The sequence below is a fragment of the Apteryx mantelli genome, chromosome 5 (assembly GCF_036417845.1).
Source record: "Apteryx mantelli isolate bAptMan1 chromosome 5, bAptMan1.hap1, whole genome shotgun sequence".
NCBI classification, from domain to species: Eukaryota; Metazoa; Chordata; class Aves; order Apterygiformes; family Apterygidae; genus Apteryx; species Apteryx mantelli.
The window spans coordinates 11,379,748-11,407,542 of record NC_089982.1 but is presented as its reverse complement, the minus strand read 5'-3'; the positions used below and the strand labels follow the sequence as shown (position 1 = coordinate 11,407,542).

Sequence of the window (27,795 nt, the reverse complement as noted above, 5' to 3'; positions counted from 1 at the left end):
TTTGGGGTGCAGTTTGTTGATGGGGTTAAATTCACTGAGGCACTTGTCATCCTTCTAATGAGTGCCTTGAGGAAGCTAAACCAGCAGAAAACTATTGATTTTTTTGGTAGAATTTTTTTTTGTGCTAATTTGCCTACTTGTATTGGCTCACTGGAATGAGATGAGAGTTGGTGGTGGAGTAGTGGAAGCAGCAGGAGTGTGTGGACTTAGCAAAAGAAGGGGGAGGAGGCTTCCTTTTTTGCTGCTAGCTAGCAATCAAATTAGCTGAGCTGTATCATCAACCCTGTCCTTCAGACTTTGGTTTTGTGCATGCATTACTACCTTTATAAGATGACTCTTAGGCAATGAGTTCCTGCCATTCCCTCATCAGTGATTTTTTTTCTTTCCTGGTGATTCTGAGGCAATGTGTGCTTGTCATGGTAAACTGACATACACTTAAAAAAAAAAAGTAGTGGATCAAATTTGCATATGATGAAATGCAAATGAATTGTAGCCAGCAATGCGTGGCTGCTGCTGCCTTATAGTTAGGGTTGGTGGTGGAGGACTGCAAAGCTGAGTTTATGCTGACTCCTGGCTCCTTGTATTTCGAGATGAATGAATCTTCCGTGAAATAACAGAGCTGGGCAAACCATATTCAGGCTGCAAGATATTTGCGCTTGGAATTGCATTTGAAAAATTTTTGCCACCGATCCTCTGTTTAGGGGAATGTGTAATTGATGAACTGAGTGATTGCTCCTTTTCGCTGTTCACGGGTGATTCCTTCTCCATAAAGAAGCATTAGTTTAAAATGAAGAAAAGAACACCTGAAGAAAGGCGTTGTTCGGTGTGAAAGTTGTGTATACTACATGGCAATGGATGTCCGGTCTTGTTTCCTAATTGTTTGCTTTTATGACCCAGTTGTTTTCCCTTGTTTGTCCTTCCCCGTTTGTGTTTGTAATGTAAGTGAACCTACGCAATTAGCCCTTTACATTTGTCAGATGAGAATAGTGATGGAACAAGGATCGCTTCCAGGGGAGGGTTTGAGCACATGTAACGTGACCTGGTTTTTAATCTTGAAAAGATGCCTGATGTTTTTAGTAATTTTCTGTCAAGGCTTTGGATTTAGGCTTTCCTCATGGCAACAGAGAGCTGCGGTAAGGAGAGCCCATGGGTCACTGCTTCCTCTTATAGTGTATATGTTCTGTGAGATAGTTTTTTAAAAAGGATAAAATATTAGAAGTGTTTGTCCACCAGAAGGTAGCTTAAGAATTACAAGTGTGGTAGTATGCTTTCATACCCAAGTCTGGCTGTTGAATTAAACTGTTTGTCTGCCCTATCAGATCTTGACAATATTCTCACTTAATTTTGCAGGCTTATTTTGCCTTAGCTCTAGCCTGTTGTTTGTTAATCTCAGTGCTTTGCTTCTGACTACGGTACCTTCTGTATAGTCCAATACTTGAAAAGAAAAAAAAGGTTAACTGGCAGAATAGAACTGCTTGTTTTACTTAGAGAAATAAATAGCTGCATCTGATCATGCCGCTTTAAGTCTTCCATAATAAGCAACAAGAAAGATGTTGCTGCCAAAGCTATCAATAAGCCTTTGACCCACAAATCAACCTAAACCGCAGGATATGCTTTGCCATATTTTCAGCATTTGTAAACTAAGCTATTTCCTATTAGCACTGAGAAACAATGAATGTACTGTTTGTTTGGTTGTTTTTTTTTTAGTGCGTAGAGAGGGAGATTGTGGGTTATAGGGATTAAAATGCTGCAGAATCTGGTTTTGGCTATAAATGAATATTACTTTGTTGCTTTTCACAGACTTTTTTTTAGTTTTCTAGCCTCTAAATTTAATGGAGTGGAATTGTCAGGATCCAGTGCTTTGCTTTGTCTTCTCTGTGCATGTTGCTTTTTTAAACATGGTATTTCCTTCCCTTCGACTTGCACAGCACTTCTCTGGCACTACTGTAACGCTGGCTGTCATTACTGTAATGCCTGTATGCCTGCTGGATGATATGTGGGCATTACTGCAGAGAAGTGGTGATGGATGTATTTGCAGCAGTGCCAAGTACCATCCTCTGCTGTAGGAAGATCAGCACAGGTAAATGACCACGAAAGCATTTGATAGTTAAAACTTGTTGAGTCTCTGTGAGGCAACTAAGGGCAAGAAACTTACTTTTCTTAAAGTTTTCAAGGGGAACTCTTCCAGAGGAAGACATCTGTTGCATTATCTCCTTCTGGAAGGAAATGTACTGGATGTTGAAATTGAGTGGGCTGTAAAATTCCCTCCAAACTTAAAGTGTGTTCTGATTGAGTTGTTTAGAAAAGCTCTGACTGAGCTTTTCTGAATCAGATTAAAGTAGATCGCAAAAAAATAACTATAAGGCCAAGTTCATTTTTCTTGTATATATATATATTTTTATAAATTGCCAGAGCCAGTGCAATGGTTATTCTGCATGTGAATATGCCAGATTCTTTCCCAGGCCGCTGTCTGGGTCGATACTTTGGGGAAGGAATCTGAGAGATGGGAACAAGAACCATGTGTTGGTTGTCTGGAGGGGCATGTATCCACACAACTATAATTGATTCTTTATTGATAAATTTGAAATGACTTCTTACCTCTTAGTTCTGCTTTTGTAAACAAGACCAGAAATTTTAGAATATAAAAATCTTACTGAGTGTACACTTTCCAGGACTTGATAGTCAATTCTGTTCAGTGTACTAAAATGCACTGTGTATCTCAGAGTTGTTGTGTGAAATTCAAATCTTTGCTTCCCATTTCAAATATATAACCTGAATCAGTGGTTACTACGTTCATGCATGTGAGATGATAGTTTTGTGCTAATAAAACAACAACCTCCCACTATGAATTCATGAAGGTAAAAGTAGTTTTTCCTTGAAACTACTGTACATTTTGAGACATTTAAAAGCAGTCACTTCCTGGTGACTTGGAAGAGAATTCTTTCACTCTTCTTTTGCATCTTTTAGGATTGTCTTCAGGAGAAAGCTAAGGATAACTAACAGCCTTTTGGTCCATTATGCCTTGTCCTTCAAAACATAGACTTGCTTTGCACAGATGTAACTTGCAAATTGCAAGGATCCTTTTCTCATTCTTCCCTCTCTTCCCCTTCCCCCTCTAAATCCAACAGCAACCCTGGCTTATTGTTCCAAGTTTCCTCCTGTTTCCTGCGTGGAGACACTTCTGTCTTGTTCACCCTCTCTTCTCTCCTTTTTCCTCCTCCAGTTCACAGCTGTTCCTTGGCTTCAATCCATTCCTTTTGTTATTCTTGTATATCGCCTGTGATCCTATCCATATTTCAGTTTAGTTTTATTTGAAGCTTTATAGCTTGCACCTTTTCTATTCGTTTTTTTTTGGTTGCCTATCATTGCCCATTGTTGTTAACTGGGGGAACTTACCTCTGGAGTTAATTGCTTGCGTCTTAGGGATGTGAGCACTTCCGAAGTATAAAGACTTACTCCTTTCCTTGGAGAAGAAGAACACATTGCACATAAGAACTCATAATGCATGAATTTGTTGTCTTTATCCCAAGTCTAATTCCTTCCTTTATGACAGAGAGAATAAACAAGCTTGAGTTAGCTTTGGTAAATTCCTATTTTGCTAAAAAAAATAAAAATAAAAAATTGAGATGGCTGATTTTAGACGTGAAAAGAATTTCAACCCACAGAGTGATTGGGTGGGCTTCCTGTGTTAACCTTAATAAGATAACCCATATTTGGCTTTCTTAGTTTGTATTTTAATTGCATTTTTACCAACTTCAGTGATAGTCTTGGCTCTACTTGAACAGCGTAATAGTTTTAGGGACTTGTTGAGCGTTCAAAATCCAGAAATGAAAATGGCACTTTAAGATGTTTCAGATAGTTGTTTTTCTTGATAAGGTACTTTGCAACGTAAAATCAAACTTTACTGAAGATAGATGCAACACATACAATATTGCATTAAATATGGAGAATGTTGAAGAAATACTTTGTGATGAGATAATGTAGGGTATTTTTGGAAGGCTGTTAGATTATTCATTGCTGCCTCCTGTCCATTTCTTCTTCCTGCTGTTCTTTGTGTTATTTCTTGACTCTAATGATCGTTCTGTTCCTTCCTGAAACCAGATGCCGTTGCACCTATTAATCAATGTGTAAGTGTAATCTTAAGTATATGCTTTGAGGTTTCTGTTGGGAAATTGCAGTGTGTTTTTGATTTGCAGTGTTTGTATCATCAGTCTGTTTTGTGTGGGGGTGGCAATAAAAGACAGCCTTTTATAATGTGTTGAAATGACCCCACTCCATTAAAATTGAGCTCAGTTTCTTCTTTCTAATCTTGTTTTTTTTCCTAAACACATTAACAGCTTATTCTCTTTACTGTTTTTGAAGGAGTGAAGACTGTCTTAAGCCATTTTGTTAGTCTTTTTTAAAATTCTTTTTGATGCCCTGCTGTGATTTCATAGGTTGTATGACTAGATTTACTTTAGTCATTCATAAAGCATTGGTTTTTAAAAGCACCGATCAGGGTTTTGGGAAACCATCCATATTCTGAGCCACGTTCTCCAAGCACTATATTTGCTGTATAAGTAAGGAACTAATTTGATATTAGAGCCAAGCTTTTATTACTGTAATTCATCATCTTCAGCAGCATGTAGATTGCATTCTGAAAACCTGTGCTTCCTACCTTCTTCTTACATGTATTGAAAGGGCGTGACTGTTAACAGTGAGGATTGTTTAGAATGCATTAGTAATGTAAGTGAGCGAAGAAAATTTAGCTGAATGTCAGGAAACCTCCGTGACACATGGAACAGTACGACATGGAATATAGCACGTGCCGTTTGTATGGGACGCTTTGGTCCTTGTTTTGTCGAATTGAACAAGTATTACAGGGAAGAAATCACAGCAAGGGACATACTGTTCATCAGCTGCTCTATTAATTTGATTTCCCCCCTTGCCTTCCCTTCTGCCCCGCAATCCACACGGCACTGTGGAAGGCTGGCAGTCTGTGAGGCTGCCCGTAGGGAGCTGTAGCTCCCCAGGCCACTTTATGATGTTTTCCATTACTAGTTGAAGGATCTTGAACTCCTTGATGCCTGCTTAAACAGTTTAGTAAACCTCCTTCCTTTATTAGTGTTTCCAGTATCTTTTCTTTAAACAAAATCAGATGTGTTACTAAAAGAAAAAACCCCAGACCCAGACTCGTACATTTCTTACATTTCTTTTGGGATTTGATTAGTTGCATCTTCTGTAATGGTAACTTAGAGTTTTCATTTCCGACCATCTGTGGATGCTTGTATTCTTTGGTTGATTTGTTTCCCCCTCTTGTTGGTATTTACTTTGACTGCCAGTCTAGGGCTTGAATATTATTGCTTCCCTCTTTAAAAAAAAAGAAAAAAATCTTCCCTTTCCTTATGCTCTGCATGACGTTCGAGTTCATTATTCTACTTCTCATGTTTCCATGTGTCTGCGTAGCATGTGCGGTATCGGCCTCACTCCCACATCTGTTATCAGGCATCTTCCCTCTAACTGATGTTCTTCAGAACCTAACGTTTTCTTGGAAACGTGTGAATGGCAGGTTTGGAGAATTTCTTCCAAATGCGTGAATTTCAAAATGTTCTTCTTCCTGTATTTGCTCTCAGTTCTGTATCTTCGTCATTCATATAACAACTTAGAGACGTGCTCTCAAATTATTTAGATTACAAACTTTGCAGGGAGAAGTCCCTCTGCAGGTTTCATTCAGTAGAGAGCTTGTTGGTATACTTTGTTAACGTGTTATATAATCTTCTGTCACAGGCGTCTGATTTTGTTGATTCTGAATTTGCTTGCCACTGGGCAGAGCTGCCTGCTCTGTGGCTTTATTTCTCAAAAAGCAGTCCTTGCTGCAGGGTATGTATGGCATCCTTTTCAGCAACCCTTCAGCTCCTTCCAGTAGGCTGCTCTTTACAGCTTTATTGAGTCCCCTCTCTTCAAAGGGAAATGTGCCATACATTCATGTACAGCAGAAATAAGTGCTCAGATAGCTTTTTAATGCCAAGGCTTATGTATGGGAAAGGGTAGGCTTTACAAAAGAAGGGTAGTTCTTTCTTCTAATGAATGATTTACTTGGCACATTCAGTAACTGAGGTTTGAACCTTAGTGGAAACTAAACTTTGAAGCATAACTGGGTGAAGTTATAACTTTTGTTTGAATTCATGCTGTGCCCTTCCTTTTAAGCAAGCTAATGCTAATTGACAGAAATAAGGATTTCTTGGGGAAGTAGGGGAGCATTAGTGAGAAAATAGCGCCATTTAGTTTGTGGAGAACTTAATTAGTGACTGAAAGGGTAAAGATACTGAACTCCCTCGCTACGGTTCTCAGAAAAAAATGAAACAGTCGGAGAGGAAGGAATACTTCGTATTTACCTCCTTTAAAATTGTGGTAGCCTGCTCTTTTAAAGAATGAGTACATGAATATTAGGAGACTAGAATACAAATTAATCTGGTTTTGTTTCTGTCCCGCAGTTCCAAGGTACGTGCGCACACACACACACGCACACGATATGAGGATTAAAATAGTCAAGAAAACTGGAATTTAATTAAAACACCCAACAAAACAGCTAAGACCAGCCCTCAGTTTGGCTTGAAATCTAGTTTCTGTTTGTAGTAAGACAAATTCTGTGAGTGAAGACACTGTTGCATTTGTTTCAAGTTAGTGAACACCAGGGAGCGTGGAGTAAAACATTTCTTAAAGGTGTCCGCTGCTGAAATGGAGCGTCATTTCCATATTATGATTGTGACAGTAGGAGCGTTAGGAAGCAGTTGGCTCCACATCTTGCTATAATTGTGTTTGCTGGGTAGAAAGCTACACTTTGAACACCACTAAATGCTACTGATTTTCTGCTGCTGACGTGCATTGGCCGTTTTTCTCTCTAGCTTAAACTGATGAACCAGTGATTGTTTTCCTATCTAGTAATGAGGAAGACTTTAATAATGGTAGTAGCCTATAACTGATTTTTAATTTTAGAGCGTATGGGACTTTTAAAACAATGATCTTGAAGTTACTGGCTTTTCCATGGTTTTGTGGGGATGCCTTGAGAAAAATGGGGACAGAAGACTTTTTGCAGTCCAGAGATTTTATACCATGGACGTGTTTCAGTTTCTCTGCTGTCTTCATGTCTGTCTGCCTCTGCAAGTCAATTTGGCATGCTTTGCTGAATACTTTTGCTTTCCTTTCATCTCAGTTTTTCTTTGGTGGATTCTCCTGTAAAGTGCTCCTTTTTGTCTCTCTGCACTGTCCCTCTTGCATTCCCCATCACCACCGTTAGTCCTACAGAGGACAATGCTGTGTAAGCTGAGTCACCTCCGCAACTGTTGGCCGCTCTGAGAATTAGTTTAATTCTGTTTTTGAGCACATGGAGAGAGCTCCAGTAGTATTCAGTGATTGAAACTCTGATTTGTTTTGTTTGTTTTAAGGGTTTTCCAGGGGATGAAACTGTATTAAATGAGCATGCTGTTAATGAAACAAGAGAATTTACTTGGTGCGGGAGCATAGCAAACTGATGATGATTTCCTGCTTACAGGATGGTGTTCTGGACGCCTGCCTGTCCTTTGCGTTAGGAACTGATTACTTGGGAGAAGGGCTGCGTGCAACAGGGTCAGCAGTAGGAACCCCGTTGCTACCTATGTGGATGGCGTTGTAGTAGCTGTGACCGTTGTAACGTAACACCTCCCCTGTGTTTACAGGGGTAAATTCTAAGATCGCAGATGGAAAAAGAGGCAGAGAGAGACGCAGAGAAGTGCAGGCACCTAGCTGTTGTAGAAAAGGGTCTGTGGCCACTTAAAACTTCTGTGGATTTGACCCCGAAGTGTGTTGCTGCAGGGCAAGCAAGGGCAGGTGTCACATGGAAGAAATAAATGGCTCAGCCTCGGAGGGCCAGGCTGGTCCTCTGTCCTCTAATCAGCCAGCCTTCTGCCTTCCCCTGAGACGGGCTGCTGGGGAGCAAAGACAAAAGCTTCTCTTCAGCTGTGTTGTGGTGCATGTAAGAGCATCCGGCTTTTGCCAGATGGATCCTGAATTTGCTTCATTTCACTGACTCAAAAATGTGTATAATTCGCTTTATGAAGGGCAATGTTTAAAGCAAGAAAAAGTCGTTGAAAAAATGTGGGAGGAAAATCAAACTGTATGTGTTACGACAGTCTGCAACACGGGGTGGTGATGCTTGGGACAAGCAAAAGCAAAACCATTCCTTAAGGCTACCCTAAAAAAACTTCTCCCTTACTGGTTCTGAATCATCTGATAAACTCTTGCTCTTCTTTTAACATGTGGAGTCTTGTGTATAGTGATACTTTTTTTTTTTTTTAAAGATCTATTGATAAGATGACTTTTTAATCTGCCTCCTCTGGTATCGTTCTGAAACTGTAATCTATAAAGATAGGCAGTTAATTTTCTAGGAGAAAGACGACAGGTTTGCATTCCAGCCTTGATGAATATAAAATCAAAAATCTCATGAAAATACTTGTTTCACTGTCAATACTTCGGCAGTAGAAGGTGTTATTTCATATCAGTTTTAAAAATGAAGGTCACTACATCAGTTGAAGCGTATGTTCAGGTTGGAAAGCATACAGAAAATTAAAATTATTCCATGGTGTGGCAAAGAAAAAGGGTGGGATGGGGAAGAACAGATAATAGTATTTCACTGAAAAGAAAGAAGTGGGATTCGGGCTTTTGTCTGGACTTGTAGACACTCCATTTCCAGACATCCAAGGAAGCACTCGTTTTAGGAATAACCCATATTGCTTTGCCAACATTGTCAATCCCACATGCTGAAAAATCAGGATATTGTCTTAAAACACCCAGATCTGTGATACTTTCTTTTTAGATACATGAATCCCAAAGTTTCACTTTGCTGGTGGCTTTTTTAAGCAGCTGTGGTGTTTGAAACTAAGCTTTCCCCTTTTCTGTTCTGAAACGACACCCTGCCTTTTGTGGAAAGCTGTGGTTTTTAGCTGTTACCTTGGGATGTTTTTTTTTTTCTTTAAATGTGAATTTCTTGCTAATTTCGCAAGTTCAAGGATCTGGGGCTTTTAAGAGAAACCACCAGCCAGACTGGCAAGGCGATGGCTGTTGCGGGCAGCACGACTTTGCTCAGTTGAAGCCCGTTTGAGGGGATCCGAGGGGAGTAGCGCCTGCTCCTCCGGCGAGGCCGTCTGCCCAGGCGGGAGCTGCAGCAGCTCTCCCTGACCTCCTGGGCGTCCGGCCAAGGGGAAGGTGCGGCCGGGGCTGGTTGCCAGCGTAAGGGTGGAGGGAGTGTGTCACTAGAAGCTGGAAACAAAGCTCCCTTCCTTGCAATGACAAAGAGACAAGCGTTTGAACCGAAAGCGCAGCTTAGCAAGCAGTCCCGGTTCGGAGTGAGCAGGAGCTACTGTGGAAATACGATGGAGATGGGTTTGCACAGAAATGTCTGGAAGCCTAATTATTATTTTGGCAAAATCCGGTCCTTATTCCTGAAGATGCTTTATAAAGCTTCCCTAATTACAGTGCTACAGAAGGAGCGTGCCGAAATCTGGAAAGAAGAAATTTGGCTCTTATTCCTTGGGTTATAAAGCGTGAGATCAGTCTTGTAGCCTTGGCAACTGACTGTGACTTTGGTAGGCGATAGGTATGTTACCTGAAGGGGCAAAGGACATGTCTTAATAAAGAGAAGGCCTCTCAGTTATGGAATGTAGTGTTAGCTTTGGGAAGGGGCATTTCACAGGCCCCCCAATTTCACCATTTTTAACCTGGGTATTTGTAATTCCAGGTAATTAATCCGGGGGTAGTAGACAATTTAGGTTATTCTTACATCTCATAATAGCCACCCCGGGAAGCATCAGCTGTGTGCCATTGAGGAAAATCTTTTCAGTCATTGTTTACTACAACAAAGTATGTAAACAATAAACAGCATATATTCTTTATCCCTAGACCATGTGTCCAAGAATGTTTTTTTTAAGTCGACACAACCCATTCTTCCTGTATTTAGAAAAAAAAAATCTAGTCCTGGAATTGCTTTCCAACCACTACCTTGGATTTTTGGGAGAACAACTATGTTGTGTGAGGAGTTGGCAGTTCTTAGCTAATCCTCAGGCTTGTCTACTTCAGTTTGCTTCGTGATACTGGCAAAGCGTGTGTTTCCCCGCCTGTGAGGAGAGTTGTGCTTGCTACAGTTTAACTGTTTAAAACGTTTAAAAGTTATTTTTGTTAGATGAGTATGCTCTCTAGAAGCATGTTGCTTTTGTTATTGTCCAGAATAATACCGTGACAGTGTCTGAAGAATTTTACACACATGTACATTTTTCTGGGTGAGAGCTATTCGCTTTTGCACGTGCTCTATTTATACATATGCTTGTTGGCTTTCAGCTCTTATACTGTGTTGAACAGTCTTCAAATACTTCTTAGTGTTCAGTTGTAAGCCAGTATTGTGTTGTGTTGGAGCACCTCCAGTCTTTGGAATTTGAGTTGGCTGGATGGACAGCACCATATCTCTTTTGGAGCTGTTAGCCTGCTCTGTTCACGGGGTCTCGTGGTCCCCTTAATGGAAAGTAGTATCAGGGAGTAGAAGTGCATTCCAGAAATTGTCTACAGGTGTCACGCAGCTAGGCCCCAGGGTTCCTCATCCTGCTGGATGCTGTGTGGTCCCTGGCGTCAAAACAACAAAAGGGATCACTTTCCCAGCCAGGTCCACTGTAACCTCTGCGAACAAGGGACTGAAGCTTCGTTGCTGTCTTTTTCTTTCGGATGTTGGTTGTTACGTTGTTTGTCCTTAGACCTGCTGCATGGTGGCACCTCAAAGGAATGCCAGATTGTGGAGTGCTTGCCTACTGAATACTTGCATTGGATTGTTACCTCCAAATTAAAATGAACTGATGAGACAGGCTTATTTTAATGAATAGGAATTAGACTGAAAAGTTATTGACTTCTGGTACTGTAAGAACTTAAGAAAGTGATGCCTGGCTCACACACCTTCTCTCTTCAGAAGAGAAATGTTGTGACTACTCAGTGTTATAAATAGAAATGCTCAAGTTAAATCTTGTCAGTGTAGATTTTGAACATGCGCTATTTAATTTTTCCTGCTGTCCTTCTGATGCTTTGATTGTCATGGAGAAAAAACTTTTAAGTGCTGAAATACTGATTTGGTTTCTAAAAAGTAGCTGGAACTTTTATTTTAATTTTTATGTTGATATCTTGGCTCTTGGAAACCAGCATGGTCATACTCCAATGTGTCTGTTCTTAGCAGGATGTTATAACTTGAAGCCCAGTATTATTGTTTGAAGGCTGGAAATGCTTGCTTTTCGGGTGCTTAGTTCTCACCTTACAGTGTTTCTGTATATCAGGGTTTAAAAAGAGGTACAGCAGGAGAAAGGAGACAAGGAGGACATCTCTCTGATAAATTTACTTGTTGGTCTGTGGCAGAGTCTCTACCTCAGCTTCCCTGTCTATAACAAGATGCTAATGATACCTACTTCAAAGATACTTTGTAAGGATTAATTAATGCTTGTGAAGGCCTTTGAAGATGAGAAAGCAGGAGTTGAAATATTAAACGTTTCCATGCGCCAGGTAAATGTTCTGTGAACTGTCTTGAGTTCTGCTTTTTCAGAATCTCTCGAGAACATCCAAATGCTGGTTTAAAAAGCTATTTTGAGGGGCTTACTTCAGTTGGACCATGGTGGTGAACATGTTTTGCAGGCATTGAGTCACGTAGTCGTACTTGCAAAGTTAGTTACATGGACATTCCCCTGAGGGAAGAAATGAAGATGATATCCCATGGCCTTAGTCATGTATACAATTCAGAAGAATATATGTAGCAGGTTCATCCTGAAAAAGGTGCCATTACAGCATATTCTGTTTGTTCTTCCCCAGGGCAAGATTCTGTTCTTTCCAGTGTTTGACAAAACAGTCCACTCATGAGTGTCTCATGATGTGATTTATAGTACTTGCAGCAGTGTGCTCTTGAGCCTCCAGGTAGCCTGAAACAGATTGGGAGAGTAGTACTCCCTACCTTCTGTGGAAGTTAAATACTTGTGATATTTTAAAAGGAGATCATTATATCTTGTAAGACATGTCTGTTCTGTATGTGATGCACAACTAGTTATGTGGGGGGTGGAGGGGAAAGGATTATCAGATTCTTCTGCACCTTCTGCCAGGTGGTATCTCCTCTTTCCCTTCTTCCATTTTCCCAGTGATGCAGTAGGACTTCTGGACATTTTATAAGCATTGCATTAGTCTGAGATGCTCTAATGCATTGTCAGTGAATTATGGGGTAACTTGGTCTGGTCTTTTCACAAAGGAGGGATTTGGGGAAGACATTGGAGTACTGTCAATATTTCTATGATTTAGGATGTGAGGAGGCCGCAGCATGGATAGGTTGGCCGCCTCTGTAAAGGCAGTGATTGGACTCTGATATGCATCCGTGTGCTGGATCGTGAAGCACACTGGATTCAGGGCCAGGTTTTTGCTTGCGAATACGAGCTGTGGTGGTCAGAACAGTAGGTAAGCGCTTGAGTTAGCTCTTGGTGAGAACAAGCCGTCAGGTTTTTGGTTCTATGCACAAGGACTTTAAAATTCTCTGTTTTAATTCAAACTTCCATGGATATGCCACAGGCCTTATAGAAACAGGTAGAAGGCTCTGGTGGAAGACTGAAGGGTTCAGATATCTTTTGTGTGAGGAGGTCTAAGCGAGGCCAGCCGAAGTGCTTCCCTTAAGAGTATGATGTGTAAGTAGGGGTTTCTCTTTTGAGGCTTCTTTCCCCCAGTTAAAAGGAAATACAGCAAGAGTTTTGGCTGGCTATTTAGTTGCTTTGTTTTTTAAAGGTTTGCCAGTGCTGAATTTGAAGCTGGAGTGGGTTTGTTCAGGCAGCTAGGCAAGTGTGGTGTAAGAAAGATGCCCGAGAATACTCTTTTCTTCTGGAGATGTGATTCTGCCAGCCTAACATGGACCAGGCTGCAGAATCTGCATCATTAAAACCCTCCCTGTCAGCAGATGACTAAATAAAATTACAGCTTTAGAGGAGGTTTTGTGTTCTTGCTTACAGGCATGTCGTGACGTCTTTGTGAGGCAAAGCGGCATGTGGGATTCAGATGGTGGGAAGCGCTTCTTGTGGCTCGGAGGTGGGGCTTCCTAGCGAGGCTTTGAGCCTCGGCTCAGCTGAATGAGTAATTACTTTAAACACATTGCCTGATTTAGTGCTAGATCAAACTGCATCTGGCACTTCGGTAACTGCACTTACCTGTAAAAATAGAAGGGCACAATTTCTAGAAATGTTGGGTGTAGGAGTTAAATGAGCTAAATGTCCTTGGAATTGCAAGAATTTTGGGGGAAGTCGGTTCCTTTTGGAGGAATAGAAATTGCTTTTGAGAAATTCTGAAGATGACACAATGTTTTCACTGTTTCATGTCCTTTTAATGTCCAAGGAAAATGAAATCTTCAGTGTGGTGTTTCAGAGAGATCTACCGTCCCCTTCCACTTCTGCATTAATGTAACGTTTCAAAACTGAAGGAGAGTTCAGGGACTAACAGGGAAAGGCAGGTGCTGCCTACTGCCTCTGAGCATTTTAAACTCTCAGGAGAAATGATCCACAGATATAACTAATCTGTTATGAAATATATATGAAAATCAAATGTCATACTTGGTGAAGACATGTATTATTATGTGAATTGAACGGCCACCAAGCAGAACTCTTAAAACATACATTCCTCCTTTTATGCCCAAGTGGTTCAGGAAATAGACCTGGAGCAATAAGACTTTCTAAATCTGATTCATACAAACCAGCTTGACATAATAATTTAAAATGATTTTTTTTTTTTTTTTTTTTTGGTAAGATGCCTTCAGCTCAGTGTTGGGGAATCATAGTGTAAGGAAGCAAGAATAAGACAAAAGCTGTTGTGTTCAGGATTTAGGGAGGAAGCAGGATTCCTTAAAAAAGGTAAGCATTTGAAGGGGTATTAAAGTGATGGTGCCAAGATGTCAATAAAAAAAGGATGGTGTTGGTTAAATAACGGGAGAGCTTCTGGACTAATAAAGTAGTTGAAACCATGTTTGTAGCGACATTTATAACTAGACTGCCCAAGAGCAAACTTGTCCTATGAGAGTTTTGGCTAAGAGAAGCTGTATTAGGTTCTTGGAAGTGTATCACATGCAGTTGGCTGACTTCTTGCATGGTTAATTGCACGAATGCATGGAATTTTGATAATTTATTGTCAAGATTGCAGATATTTCCATAGCATGTGATGATTAGCGGCCTGGATTTACCCTAGTTGCTTTTCCTTTTGGATGCTTTACTGACTGTCTTTTGCATGAGACCATTTCCTGCCGTTTTAGGAATGGCTGTGTTGAATTAGACAAGTAATGATCAGAAAGGTAGTGGAGGCAAATACAGGTATATAAACAAGGGATGGCTTATTTGGGAGAGCTGATGAGACCAAACGGTTGTGTATCCTGGTTTTATGTTTTTTTTCAACTTATGGGAAGAAACTCCCTGTTTATGGGGAACAGGATAGCAGAGATTAAGTGATATCTAATGACTTTACAACATGTCATACTTCCTCTGCTTCCCTGATCAGAGAAGATCTCTCTGGATATTCAACAGGCCTGCAGTGACGTGGTTTGTTATCTAGCAAGCTCACGGTCTGGGATGGATATGGTGTGAATCCTTACCCTGAGTTTTCTCAAAATAGACCGTGTTCTTCAGGGAGTTCCTTCACCGTGCTTTCCTTGGGCCTTGTTCTAGAACCTCGCCCCCTCTGCTGACTTACTTCTTTCGAGAACACCAAAATAAACCGCTTGTTGGTTTAGTTATAAAAAAAACTTTCTTCCTGCTATTGCTTTGTACGTTCCTATTCCGTCTCCTCCTCCTTCTGAACAAAGACTTTGAGCTGAAGCTGTAAGTGAGGTGCTGCCCTTTTGATGGTAGCTTTTTGACTGCTGGCTTCTCTGAATCTAGATGCTCCTGGTAAGTTCTCCCTCTGTGTTGATGGAGCAGCTTTTCTCATCCGGCACACAGAGCTCCATCCACCCAGCAGTCTGTAGTGGGCTTGTAGATCTGGCCTCAGGCAGCTGCACCAGACTGGTTACAGCAGCTACTTCTTTCAGTCTCCTTCGCTGTATCTAAGTAACAGCACTCCGAAAGAGAAGCTGATGGTGCTAGGCCTTGAGAGAAGGTGAGGGAAGGAAAGAGGGGGGAAAGGGAATCTTTTATTTTCCTTTCCCATTTGTGATGAATGACTAACTGAGCTTTGGAGTGGTGTTAAGTTCTTGGAAACCTTTGGCTTGCTTTTTGTGCAAGTATTGGGAGTTGGTTTCCCTGGTGGTTGAGTTATGTAGTGAGAGCACAATCTTCTGGGCAAGTCAGGAAGTGATGTGCTGGTCTTCATCTTAGGCTGTTTTTCTTCTGCTTAAACTGACACACGTGCAAAGATGACGATACCAGTCTCTCTCACGCTTGTGAATATGACCTTGTGTCAGCCCTCTCCATGCAGACATACACCAAGGCAATTGCCAAATGTCTTAGATGGTATTTTTACTCCCCCTGTTGGCATCTCGGCTATGAAGCGTGTGTTCCCAAAGAGAAAAACCTGCTTCACTAGCAGTCAGTTGTAAGGGGGGGGGGGGGATAACAGCTGCTTTTTCTTCTGAGTTGGTTTGAACCCGGCTTGGCAACAAATGCAGGTGCCTTGGGGGGTGGGAGAGGAAGGGAACTCCCTGAGCCGCAGTAGCTTCTCACTCCCACTGGGAGGCAATTATTTCATTTAAGATTTGAATCTGGTATCCTTGCTTAGGGTAAAATGCAAATGACTGAGTGCATGTTAGAAGTGTCCTGTACCAGTATATGGGAGCCACACGTTATCCTGCTTCTGGCTGTTAGTTGCATTTAGCAGCTGACTGCACTAGGCACTGTTCAGTGTTGTGCCAGCACCTAGTATCCATCTGAATTATACCCTGTCCTGTGCGTCATCACCTATACCATCCCACAATTCTTTTTAATCCAGCTAAGTGCTTTTTTATGAGGGTTAGAAAACAGGATTACTCTTGAGGCCAGGGAAAAATGATGCTGCTTTGTGGCAAAGGGATGTCAGAGTAGGACCGGGACCACTTAAATCTCTAACAGCCAGCTTTGTGGCATCTGGTCTGTATCCGAGGATGCTCCTATGAAGAAGGAGATGTTCCCTCCCCAAAAGAATTTGGGAAGCTTCTTACTTATTTCCAATTTCAGTATGTTTTCTTCTTACCCTGCTCTTGTTCAGATTTAAATAGAGACTTAATTAACTGTAGATAGTTTTGTCACATGCTTGGCATACAGTATGTTCTCTTGATCACCTGTCATGTTTTGGAAAGAACAATATTTTTGGTATTCTTTAGGGTGCATAGTGTCTCTGCTAGAGCTGTTAGCATTTAGGATTTTAGAAATGAGCAATTTTTCTTAATTTTCTCTTGTATCAGGCTGTAGAGTGGTGGTGGTGGTGGGGGACAAAATGAAAAATAAGTTTCTTGGCGCGCTTCTCCGTGACCATGAGCATTAACATTGCTCCAAAGATCAGCTGCAACCCTTGTGTGTTTGATTATGCAGTTCAAACACTAGGTGAGCCCTGGAGCACCCTTATCCTCCACCTCTACCCCAAAACAGTTTTTTTGTACCACTGAAAAAAAAATTAAAAAATTCTATTCAGTCCTGTGGAGAGCTGTTGAAAAATTGGCAAATAATTGGTAATGAGAAATGAGAATTGGGCAATGTTTGCATTGAAAATTCTGTGGCCTGGGTTTCACTGCTTTATGTTCTTTCTTTGGAATTTGGAGGTCAGTTTTCTTTTTCCAACAGAAATGTTTTCTTCACGCATATACTAAAAATTCACACATGTTGGCTTATCTGACACTTTTCTTCCGCAAATATTTGGAGTTTTGTGCATCTCATGTTTCTGGCATGCTAAGAGTTAATTTGCTATCTGGTTCACTGCCATCATTTAACGTTCAAGTATCTAAACTTTTTTCTAATTCAGTCCATGTTTTTGAAACAAATTTATGGTTAGGAAGATGGTCTTCAGCTAAAGTGTTCTCATATTTTTGAGCAACCGCAATTTAAAAACTAAGTTCCTAAATAGCACCAGATACTTGCAAAGTGTATTTTATGTTGCCATTTAACCCTCCCCCCAACTTTTTGACACAACTATTAGGATCTAATACACTGCTGGTGAATTGAAGTAGCTAAGATACTGTTTTGAATTAGGTAAGACTCCAAAGGGTGTGCTTTTCCAAATAATAGCTGCTTATTTTCAATGAATTAATAGTAACCTTATTTAAGACACCATAGCTGATCTGAAAAGAGAGGGTTCTGGACCAGCTGACCTTACCTCTGAGTATACTTCTGCGTGTGTGATGACGTTTCGTGTCTCTTGAAGGCAGCTGTTAGAAAGGATGTGAGTTTTTCTGTTATTTAGTATTCTATATCATGGTGACAAGCTTCATGACTGTTGAGGCTGAAGATTTTTATTTAGCAAGGCTGTTGCTCTTGAAATGTAGCTGTTGAAATTCTGGGGAAATAAGTACTTTTTTGGTGCTGTCTTGCCTGTGATCCGATTTGGCGAGAGAGACAGGAGTCTAAGCATTCCCTGTTGTCCAGCTGCCTTAACAGTAAGGCGACCAGCTGAGAATGGTGTGTAGCGGGGAGTGATTTAATTGCTTAAAAAAACAGATAAAAGCATCTGAAACTTATCTGTCTCAGTTTTTGTTAAATACCCCTTTTCTACATGAAAATTAGGGAGTGGGAAAAGTGTTTGACACTAATCTAGTGGTTGTGCATGGCTTGTTCATTCCTTCCTTCTTCCCCTCCCTTCTCACAAGTTCTCTAAATATTTGCTCTCCCTTTTGCAGTGGTAGTCGCTCTTCTAAAACCTTCAAACCAAAGAAGAATATTCCAGAGGGGTCTCACCAGTACGAGCTGCTAAAGCATGCTGAAGCCACGCTTGGAAGTGGTAATCTCCGAATGGCCGTTATGCTTCCAGAGGGTGAAGACTTAAATGAATGGGTTGCAGTTAACAGTAAGTTGGCTAACCTGTCATTTGTGAGGGGGACACTGAACGTGGACTGAGCATTGCTGAAGGACAACTATGTACCTCTTTCTAGTGTGGTGGGCACTTCTGTCCCGTGTACACCACTCTGCGCTGTGCTGCAATTGGGAGAGGTGAATGTCTTGTCACTTAGAGTTGACAGCTGCAGAGTGGCTCACTGAGACAAAAACTCCTTATGCTTCACGTGGTAAAAATACGTTTCTGGTAACAAAATAATTATTGTTCTTAGTGGTTAAAGTCTGAGCACTTGTTCACAAACAAGTGCTGAGGTAGAAATGCCAGTGCTGTTTTTAGAAAAGAGCCTGTCAGTGCCTTCTTAATGGGTCCGATCTAGCACTTCCTGTCAGGCTTGTTGCTCAATGGTAGAGCCAAGCTTCTGCATTCAAGCTTAAAACCTTACCTTAGCTAAGTGCTGAGGGCCAAGTCTGACGCACATTAAGACTACAGTCACATATATGGCTTGGCTTTCCTTTTGTCTGTAACAAATACAGAAGTTGATCTTTGCAGTATTCCTAAATTTAGTTCTTTGCTTTGTTTCTACCATGTTGTCAGCCTTTGCTCTGGTAAGTTTTTGACTTGATTATTTTGACTTCCTGTAAGGCAGTTTCTCCTAGCTCTCTTTTCTCAGCCAAGGCAGGCCGAACAGTGATGCCTAAATTAGTGTTTTCTGATTGCTTTACCAAGTTTCCTCCTCCTTCCTCTCCCTGCTTCGTGAATTTGTTGCCTTTCTTCTGGCCTAAAAGAATGGATTAGCCCAAATTCTATCATCCTATGCAGGCCATGCAGGATTTGGGCTGCCGCAAACCCTGGGCCCTGTCTGGTTATTTTCTGGTCTTTGGTGTATTTGAATTCCCTGATTGTACGGTGTTGATTGTACATGGCAGTGCAGTATAAATTGTACTCAAGATAAATCTCTTCTAATTATTTATTTTATGTGATTCTATTTGTTTCTGCTTGCTCTTTGACATGTCTGGGAAGTGAAACTGTCGTATTGACCTCTACCTTCCAGTTCTTAATTAGTCACATAGTGCTCTGGTATATGAGCTGCCGTTGTTTGCAGGGAACATTGAAATTACCGACACCATTCTTAATAAAAGATTGTTCACACTGCCTTGCAGAACAGTCTAAAAAAAGCCAGCCCTTTTTTATGAGTGAGTTTTACTAAGGACCCTTCATATATTGCTTGCAACCTTCTGCTTTTGGTGGATCTGCCATTCCATGTCTTTTCTTTCCTGGGTGGCAGTGGTCTTTTTCCCCTCCCAAATGATTTGACTGCTAAATTAGCTGGGTGGGGAAAGGCAGTGAAGCACTTAACAAAAGAGTGGCCCTTGCCTTGTGGTAACAGCTGGGTTCGGTAATGAAACGGTCCTTTTCCATGCCTCATTGCAGCAAAGGGGGGGGGGGGGGGGTTGATTTTTTTTTCTTTTTTTTTTTTTTCCCTAGAAGTGATTAACTAGCCTGATGAGCTGCTTCCTTGACTTAAAGCATCCCTCTACTACGCCCAGTACCAATTAGTGGTAGCCGTAAGCCTCTTCCGTTGATTGAGATGTCTCATAAGTAAATAAAAGTATTACTTACTGTGGTTGGTTTTGCCCTTCATGTACTGAGAGCACAGGCACAAATGTACTCTTCTTTTCTAGTTCTTGCTCAATCCATAGCCTTACTGATGTTTTCCTGTAATGAGTTGACTACATGTGAATTTTTAAAGTATGTGTTTTCAAACTAAAAAATTCTGAGGTAAGAAATGTATAATCAGTTTCCTCTTGGTTTCATTTGAAATCCCCTTGATTTCAAAAGTATTAAGAACAATTTGAGAAATACAGTACCCCTATTGCTTTATAGTTGATAAACGTTAAAAAAAGTCTGGAAAACAAAGACATATTTGGGGGCAGAAATGAGAATCTTGCTTAAATACACCAGTGTGCACTACTTCAAGTAGAAAAGCGCTTAGAAAAAGTAAACTAAACCCTACAAACTTCAGAACCATGAGTAAAAAGAGGAAATGAAAATGCACGCAGGCACTGTACTGCATTACACATTTTGGAGAGGAGGTGCCTGCAGTTTTCATGTTTGTCAGACAGTGCTGGCTTTGGCGGATGGGTGGTATGTCTCATGCTCTTTTGAGGATTGCAAGAGTGGGCTTCACAATAATCAGTCATCGTGTCAAAGTCTGTGTGGGTTTTTTGAACGTGTTTGCCTTGAGGCAAACATTGGGCTGTGGTTTCTTTTGGGAGCGAGGAATGGAAACTTAATTAACAGTTCTTCCGTATGCTTAAGAAATAAGGGCAGTATATAAGCGCTTCTTGCTGTGTGTACGGTGTTAAGTATCTCTTCTCCCCACCCAAATAAGCTTTAACAGTCCTCATCCTCTGTAACTTTTCTGTCAACCCTTCCCTATTTTTCTTGCTATTTTCTGCTGTTGCTTTTCTGCAGGGGGGGAGAAAAAACAAATTGTTGCTGGAGATGAACTGGGCTAGATGCATGCCCTACCAGTTTTTACTTACTTCCCTTTTTTGATACCTGGAAAGTGTCATGACGCAGTTGTATCCTGCGTCTGCTGAACAATAGCTGTAATTTGCTGCCATGATGTGCATGTAGACTTTAATGTTTATTCTCTTGAAAAATCAGTGAGGGGAGCTAAAGTATTTATCCCTTTCTTTTCATCACTCCCTTTCATGGTACGTGGTATCTGCTGGTGCTGAAATTCAGGATGTCGACCTCCTTTTCATTAGAGGACTTGTAATTCTCTGTAGATTTAAGTAAAGGATGTGAATTTGGGTTGGCTACCAAGTAACGCAAGATGGTTTTGACTGTTCTGTCACAGCCACAGCACCGGCTTTCTTATAGCTCGGCACCAGATCAAGAAGAGTGTATTGCTGCTCTTAATTCCACCATGTCCTGCAGACTGATCGTATGAGAATATGCCATGTTGCAAGCTCAGACAGACTGTGGGCTGGTTCCTCACCACCAGGACTAGCCTTGCAGACGTGACCGCCAAATGAAGCTTCTAGCTGTAAAGGCTCCTGTTGTCCAAGGTGGCAGGCCCAGTGCTCTGAAGAGTAAGAGGCAATGTAGCATGAACTGGGCATTAGGACATTAACCCCATTTTTACATTATATATAGTCCCTTTCAGCTTGAGGGTATGTTGGTGTAGCAGTGAAATATGTAAAGCACTGTGGGAAAATAGAAGGAGCTGGATTCCACAACACTTGATCTGGGCCTTCGTATGATGGCTACATTTCAGCCATGCATAAAACTGAACAAACAAGGACACTAAAGCCAATCCCACCAGTCTTATGTTCTGGTCTGTTTGTGTTTCTTGGGTTCATGCAGAAGCAGAAGTTAGAGCAGCTGTTTATTCTAGGATAAGGGAAATAAGAATATTTAGTGCAACCATTATTCTGGAGTCATGTCATGTATTTACTTAGTGGTAAGATTTTAACCCTGCCTAGTTAAAATTTTACTTCCTAGTGCTTCTTATTGGTCCCTTTTAAATTTCACCTGTGACATCCATTGTTTGAAAGACGTTTTGAAACGATACAACTTATGTATCGAAACCTTGGTAGCGCTCTGTGCTTCCCAGCATTTGCAAGGGGGAGCGTGCATTAAGGGGAGATAAAGCTGATTCTTACAAATTTTTTACAGTGGTCACAGTTCCTAAAAACCAAGCCTACCGTTAGCTTCTTGAAGAAGAGCTTTGCTTTTCAAAGGTTCTGAGCGCACAAACTCCCATTCAAAGTAGTAGGATCTGCGGGAATACTTAGATACATTAACTTTCAGTCTTTTAATCGGGTATTACAACTGTAGAGTGTTTAAAAAAACTTCAGCTAAGAGAACTATTTTCTCAAACACGTAATAAAACCTAAGCAAAAAAACTCAAGAACAAGACTCAAAGGATAATTCTTAAATGAGGAAGTGTTGTGGACTAACTGGTGATTTGTGGTAATGGCTTGATAATCTGAGGAACAGAATTCACTTGACACTAACTATGTCTTGCCTTCTATACACCCTTCCCCCTCCATGTGCATAGTGTCTTAATGTAGCATAAATATTCTTTGGAAAGATAGTCTTTTGGGATATGAGGCTTGAGGGACCTTCGTGTCAGCTAATGAGCAACAGTTCTCTCTACTTGGAAAGTTTACACTTGAAAATCTTTGTTTTATTATAAACTTGCCAGTAGAATTTGGGATTCTAATAGAACGGACCAAACATTTGGAAGAGGAAATAACACTGCTTTCTCTTTCCCTCTGAAATGAAGATTTTGCTGCAGTGAAAAGGGCAATAGCTCTTGCCAGAGAATGTTCAAGAAAGTTAGTTAGTGGTCATGTTCCATGTTCCTTTATAATATGTCTTAAAAAGCAATGACAAAGAGGTTTTATCATTTAAAAAAATATATATTCCAGACCCCTCTTCAGCACTGGGTGTTTTGCAGTTGAAGCTGCAGGAAGCTTGCATTGCAGTTACCCTGCAGAGTGATAACTGATGTTTTAAATGCTTTACAGCTGTCGACTTCTTCAACCAGATCAATATGCTGTATGGAACCATTACAGACTTCTGCACAGAGGAGAGTTGCCCCGTGATGTCTGCTGGCCCAAAGTAAGATTATTGTTTACACATCATTGAGAATGTGCAATTTTTGAGATTATTCTGCATGTGAAAACTGGAGACTAGCTCAGTTCTTTGAATGCTGAGTATAAGCTAACTTCTGTGGGTGGAAAGGATGTCTGCTCTTGTTACCTAAGGAAGGAAAAAAGCTTGAAGCTTTGTAAGAAAATGGTGAAGGGAAGGGTTCTCTCATTTTTTATTTAACCTGGGAAATAGCATGACTATCAAAATTGTTCTTTTCTTTGGGTTCAGATACGTTACTGAGGGCTTCCTAAATATAAATTTGAAGCTTTTATCTGCAAGTGTGCAATTAGGGTGATCCAAAACCTTTCTTGTAGGTGTTCCAGTAAGTTTTATAAAAAGAAACTTAGCTACAGTTTTGAGCAGTTTGAATAAAAATCCCCTACACTGTCACTCAGTTGTTTCACTTCCTTGATTCTTGTTTATACTTTTGTACAGATTTTGAACTTTTGTGTTGTTGCTTGCTCTCCAGCTGCTTTGTGTTTTCCAAAGTGGAAAATACCTGCATTTCTAAGCGAGCGGAGAGAGGGGGCACTGCTTCCTTTTAAGCTACCTTAGAATCCTAAATAAGCAATAAATAAAGAAAAGCAATCCCCTTCTCCGCTTCTTCCTCCTTTATAATGAAATTTGTTGTTACTGTCCGAAGTCAGAGTTCCGAGCCAGTGAGGTGTGGAGCTGAGGAAGGGCAGCAGGGTGCTGCTGGGAAGGAGAGCTGGGAGGCAGAGGGAGTATGAGCTCTGCAAGGTGAGAGCAGCAAGACAGACGAAGAACAGCTTCGGCGCTACGTTCCTTAACTAACAACGGGCGCTACTGAATGCCAGAACCAGGGTGGGCAGGCAAACCTACGGCTGCGACCCAGGCAAGGGCCGAAAAATAAAACAAATTGAAGTTTTCTATTATACGAAGAACTTTGGGAAAAGGTTGTGCAATAACACAGCCCATGGCCTGCTTTGCACTTCAGAACGCGGAACAGACTCTTATTTATTAATAAAGATCATGAAAATATTTGTTTGCTTTATTGTTTGTCTGAGCAGAAGCAGTTACTTGGGGGCTGAGGTTAATTAGAGGCGTAACCATCTGTTTGCCAATCTAAACAATTTATTTCTCTCCAAAGGGGCCAATAACCAGTGACAGGAATTTATCTAATGCTCAAATAATTATGAAGTGGGTAGAAAGGAGAAACTGTAGTCCAGGAAATGCATTCTGCAGAGCTTTTGGTTAGATGACATTGTGTCCAGCATTTGCAAACCGTTGCTGAAACTGTGCAGGCCCCACCAGTGCTCAGGGATGGGGTCTGTGAAAAATGGTAAGAGTGTGTGTGTGTGGGGGGGGAGGACACGACTGGGACTACAGGCCCAGGACCAGGTGCCTTGGGAGGCCAGCCATGACTGGCAGTGGAGCATAGACTGTATGTTTAATTTGAGTGAATGTGGCCATTCTTTAAGTTAAAGTGGACCTGCAAAATTTTCTTAGAGAGATATTGCTGGAAAAATTATGGAAGTACCGATATTTGCAGAATTCTTGTGTTTCTTATCCCTCTTTCCTGTTGTCTTCTGGCTCCAGCTGTACCAGTGCAAGAGGCATTGATTCTTAGGTGCTCTCTACTGCTCTTAGGCTGACGGTTACTGTCTCTTACTCGTGCTGGCTGAGCCGCTACTGTTACTGCAGCCTCATCTATTCAAACGAAGGAGTATGATTTAGCTGAACCAAACGATAAGGCCGTTTTGGTTTGCAACAAGTTAGGCAGCAGTAACATGAATAACTAGGGAGAACTGAAAGCGGCAAGCCCTCTTGCTATAAAGTCTGATTTGATTTTTCTTTCTGTGCAATTCAAGTCCTGTAAAGTTATTTGCCTTCCAGTAAAACTGCATCTGCACTTGGGCTTTTCTTTTTGTTTTAGTAACTCAGTGTTTGGGGTACCTAAAGCAAACCTACGGTTACACTTAAATTCACAGTGTAGAGCTACACATTTGCACTGGAAAAATTCTTATGGTCCATATATTGAGAAAGGGTTGTAAGCTGCTGCTGTGTACATAGTGGTTTGACACCCATTATGGCACAGTCGCAACTTGCATAGCACAAGTGACAAGCTTGTAGCAATCTATGGAAAAATTAAGCCAGACTGCTTGTGTGGGAGGGTAACCAGTGCTTACGCATGATGTTTCCTGCATCCACTGCCTGGTACCGGTGTTTAGTCTTCAAAACCTATTTAAAAGAATAAATTAACCCTTTGGCAACGGACAGATCCTCCATCATTCATGCATGGGTGTTTTGTGTTTGTTTTTGATGCAGGGAGAGCTACCGTCTCTAAAGGGCTGCCTTTAAGAATAAGCAAATGCGTGGGGCTGTGTAACTGCTACTCAGGCTCACCGGTTCTTTCCCTAGCGATCTTGAAAAGAAGGCCTTAGCTGAGGCAGGTAGCTTCTGGGCCTGGATGGGAGATGGGAGCCGAACACTGCTTCTAAGTCAGGAGAAATAAAAGCACCATCTTGGCTTTCCTGCTAACATTGAACAGCATGTGTGCTGTGGGCTCACTTAGACTTCTGTTGTACTAGTCTTTGTTGGAAGAATTGTTGAATTAGCCTTTAACAAGGTGTTAGTACCTCGAGTTAGTTAATGATTGACATAAAGTTCAAGAACGGAGCTCTCTGTCCTGCTGCTCGGCTCATTGTCTTAGCAACTAAAAAAAAACCCCAAACCTTAGTGTTGCTCCAAACATATGCTTTTTCATGGTAATGTTCCATTCCTTCAGTAAAAACAAGCCAAGCAAGACCTAGTTGGTTACTGCTTTTCATTATTTTTTTAAGAGTTGTAGCATCACCATCAATGGAATAGGCATGGTAAGAAGCTAAAAACCTGCATAAAAATAATACGCTCTTTGACTAGTGTGGGGTGGAAGGAATTTTCTTTATTTTTCTCCTTGGTTGTAAGTCTTCATGGAGAACACAAAGGACATGGCTGCTGCATTGCTCCAAGCTGGATGTCTGAACTGGGGATCTAAAATCCAAATTTAGGCATTTGTGTGAGTGAATTCCAGTGTTGGTGAGATCCCTTTTGACTTTCATGAGGTTTGTAGGTCCTCAGCGCATCTACGTTTAGATGTTCAAATAAGAATAGCTGGACACTCAGAAGTGGACAGCTCCCATAAATCCTACTTGAGCCTAATCTAGTATAGTTGAATGTTAATATACTGTCTTCTGCCCACTGTGTCTGCAGCAAACCCCCCCCCCCCCAAACCCCACAGGTTCTTGAAATACCCTAGGTCTCTCAGCAGTATTGATCCTTTTGCCCTTTTGTGATGCTCCGCTTTGCACCTGTGTCACTTGACCAACAGAGACAAAACAGAATATGATGTTTTCATCTATTTCATTCCAATTTAATACCATTTTGCTGAGATTTAAGGATGACAGTTCCAAGTATATGTCCTAGGATGCTTTAAAAGGCCTGAGTTTCATTGCTGTTGGGCAAAGTAATGGCTTTAATTTTACTCAAGCTATTTTTCTTCAGGCCACGTGCATCAAATTGCACGGTAGAAGGAACTGGTCCTGTGATCATTTATACTCGGGGATATTTTCTAGTGTCGGAAGCATAGTTGGGTTTTCTATTTATAGATGCCAAATAACTTAGGTTTATTAGTATTAGAGAATTCCAGCAGTGTCATTAGGGATTCCTAGCTTTTTCCTCCACTTGTTAATGTAAGCCACGTATTTCTTGCTGTATCCCTCACATATTGTTTTGCCCATTAAAAAAAAAAAACAAAAAAAACCCTCTACTGAACAGTAGAGGTTGTTCACAATATATTTTCCCCAGAGGAGCGCCATATAATGATAAGGCTAATTTTTTTCTATTATCAGAGACGGAGGTGTTTGCTCATAAGCTTGAGATATAATTTGTTGTTGTTGTTTTTAATGTGTATAGAATCTCTGAATGTTGTTTTATATACAATTTTGAAAGGCTTTCAGACCCTCTAATTTGATACTATTATAAAAACGGTATCTTCATGCCGTTGTTAGCAGCACATGCTGCTCACTCTTGCTTATTGTGAAAATGTTCTCCCAGTTATTGTTCTGACAAAACAACTGAATGTTTAGAACAAAATTTTAAGCCAAATTTGATCAGAAATGGTTCAGATGACTCATGTCAAATGGTCTGTACAATCTTTAAAATAGTAGACCTTTACAAATGTCCTTATAAAGTTAATTGCAGGTAGCAAGGCAAAGTTTAAACTACAGTGTTCACAGCCCAAACGTTGTGGCATACTCCTATGCACTAAGAAATAAAAATCAAATAAAGCACGCTATCCCCCGTGAAGAGAACAAATATTAGCTGTTGATAACATCTCTTTGAATTCTCCTAAAAAGAATTTAGGTAGAGCTTGTTGATTAGGTAGGTATGTTTCCTGTAAGAGCACGACTGTTTGAGCTGACAGTACTGTCCTTATTTTGCAGAGGAGTATGGCTGCTGCTCTGAACCGTTGTTCGTTAGTTTTTCTGGGAGGATTTCAGAGCTGCAAAGCTCAGCAGTCCTTTTCGCTTCTGGCTTGGCAGCACGCTCACCCCACGGATAGTCTTTCTTCAGCAATGTTCTTTGGCTGGTTGGCTGAACAAGGCTGGCTGATTTAAAACAGACGTGGGAAATGATGCTGTTTTCAGATGGAAGAGATGGCTACGCACAGCTCTGGGCTACTGAGAAGAAACTGTTCAGACGTTAAGGACTGGCAAGGAATATTAAGATCTATGCTTTTGTACTTAGCAAGAAATAGAAACACTGGTTCGCTTGAAAGCTGATACTGTCAGATTCCCAATGTTAAATGTGATTTTTTTTTTTTTTTAAGCTACTTGTTCTCAGGATTAGCCATCTTCTCTTGTGCCTTGACTTAGGTGGAATTGCTATCCCCAAGCCAGTAAATAAATCTCTTCCATTTTAATTTCATGAAGACTTTTTTTCTGTGTGGTTGCACATGTAAGTGGATAATGCTTAATACGGTTTTCCATGGCTCTTACAATTCCTGAAGTTAAAATGGTAACTATAAAATGAATGATGGTGAAATCTACTGATGAAGCATACTACATAAAAGATGTTAATGTTATTAGTTATATGAATAGAAAAGAATAAAAATAGCAC

At 40.9% G+C, this 27,795-nt stretch overlaps 1 protein-coding gene across 2 annotated transcripts in view; it reads left to right on the top strand.

Annotated features, from left to right (window-relative positions):
* Nucleotides 1–27,795, top strand: part of MOB1B (MOB kinase activator 1B) — a 43,123-nt gene that overhangs the window by 5,018 nt on the left and 10,310 nt on the right. For both annotated transcript variants that reach the window (XM_067297503.1, XM_067297502.1), the window contains exons 2-3: nt 17,849–18,015; nt 22,548–22,641. In XM_067297503.1, the coding sequence (XP_067153604.1) occupies nt 17,849–18,015; nt 22,548–22,641 (261 nt within the window). The remainder of the gene's footprint in view (nt 1–17,848; nt 18,016–22,547; nt 22,642–27,795) is intronic.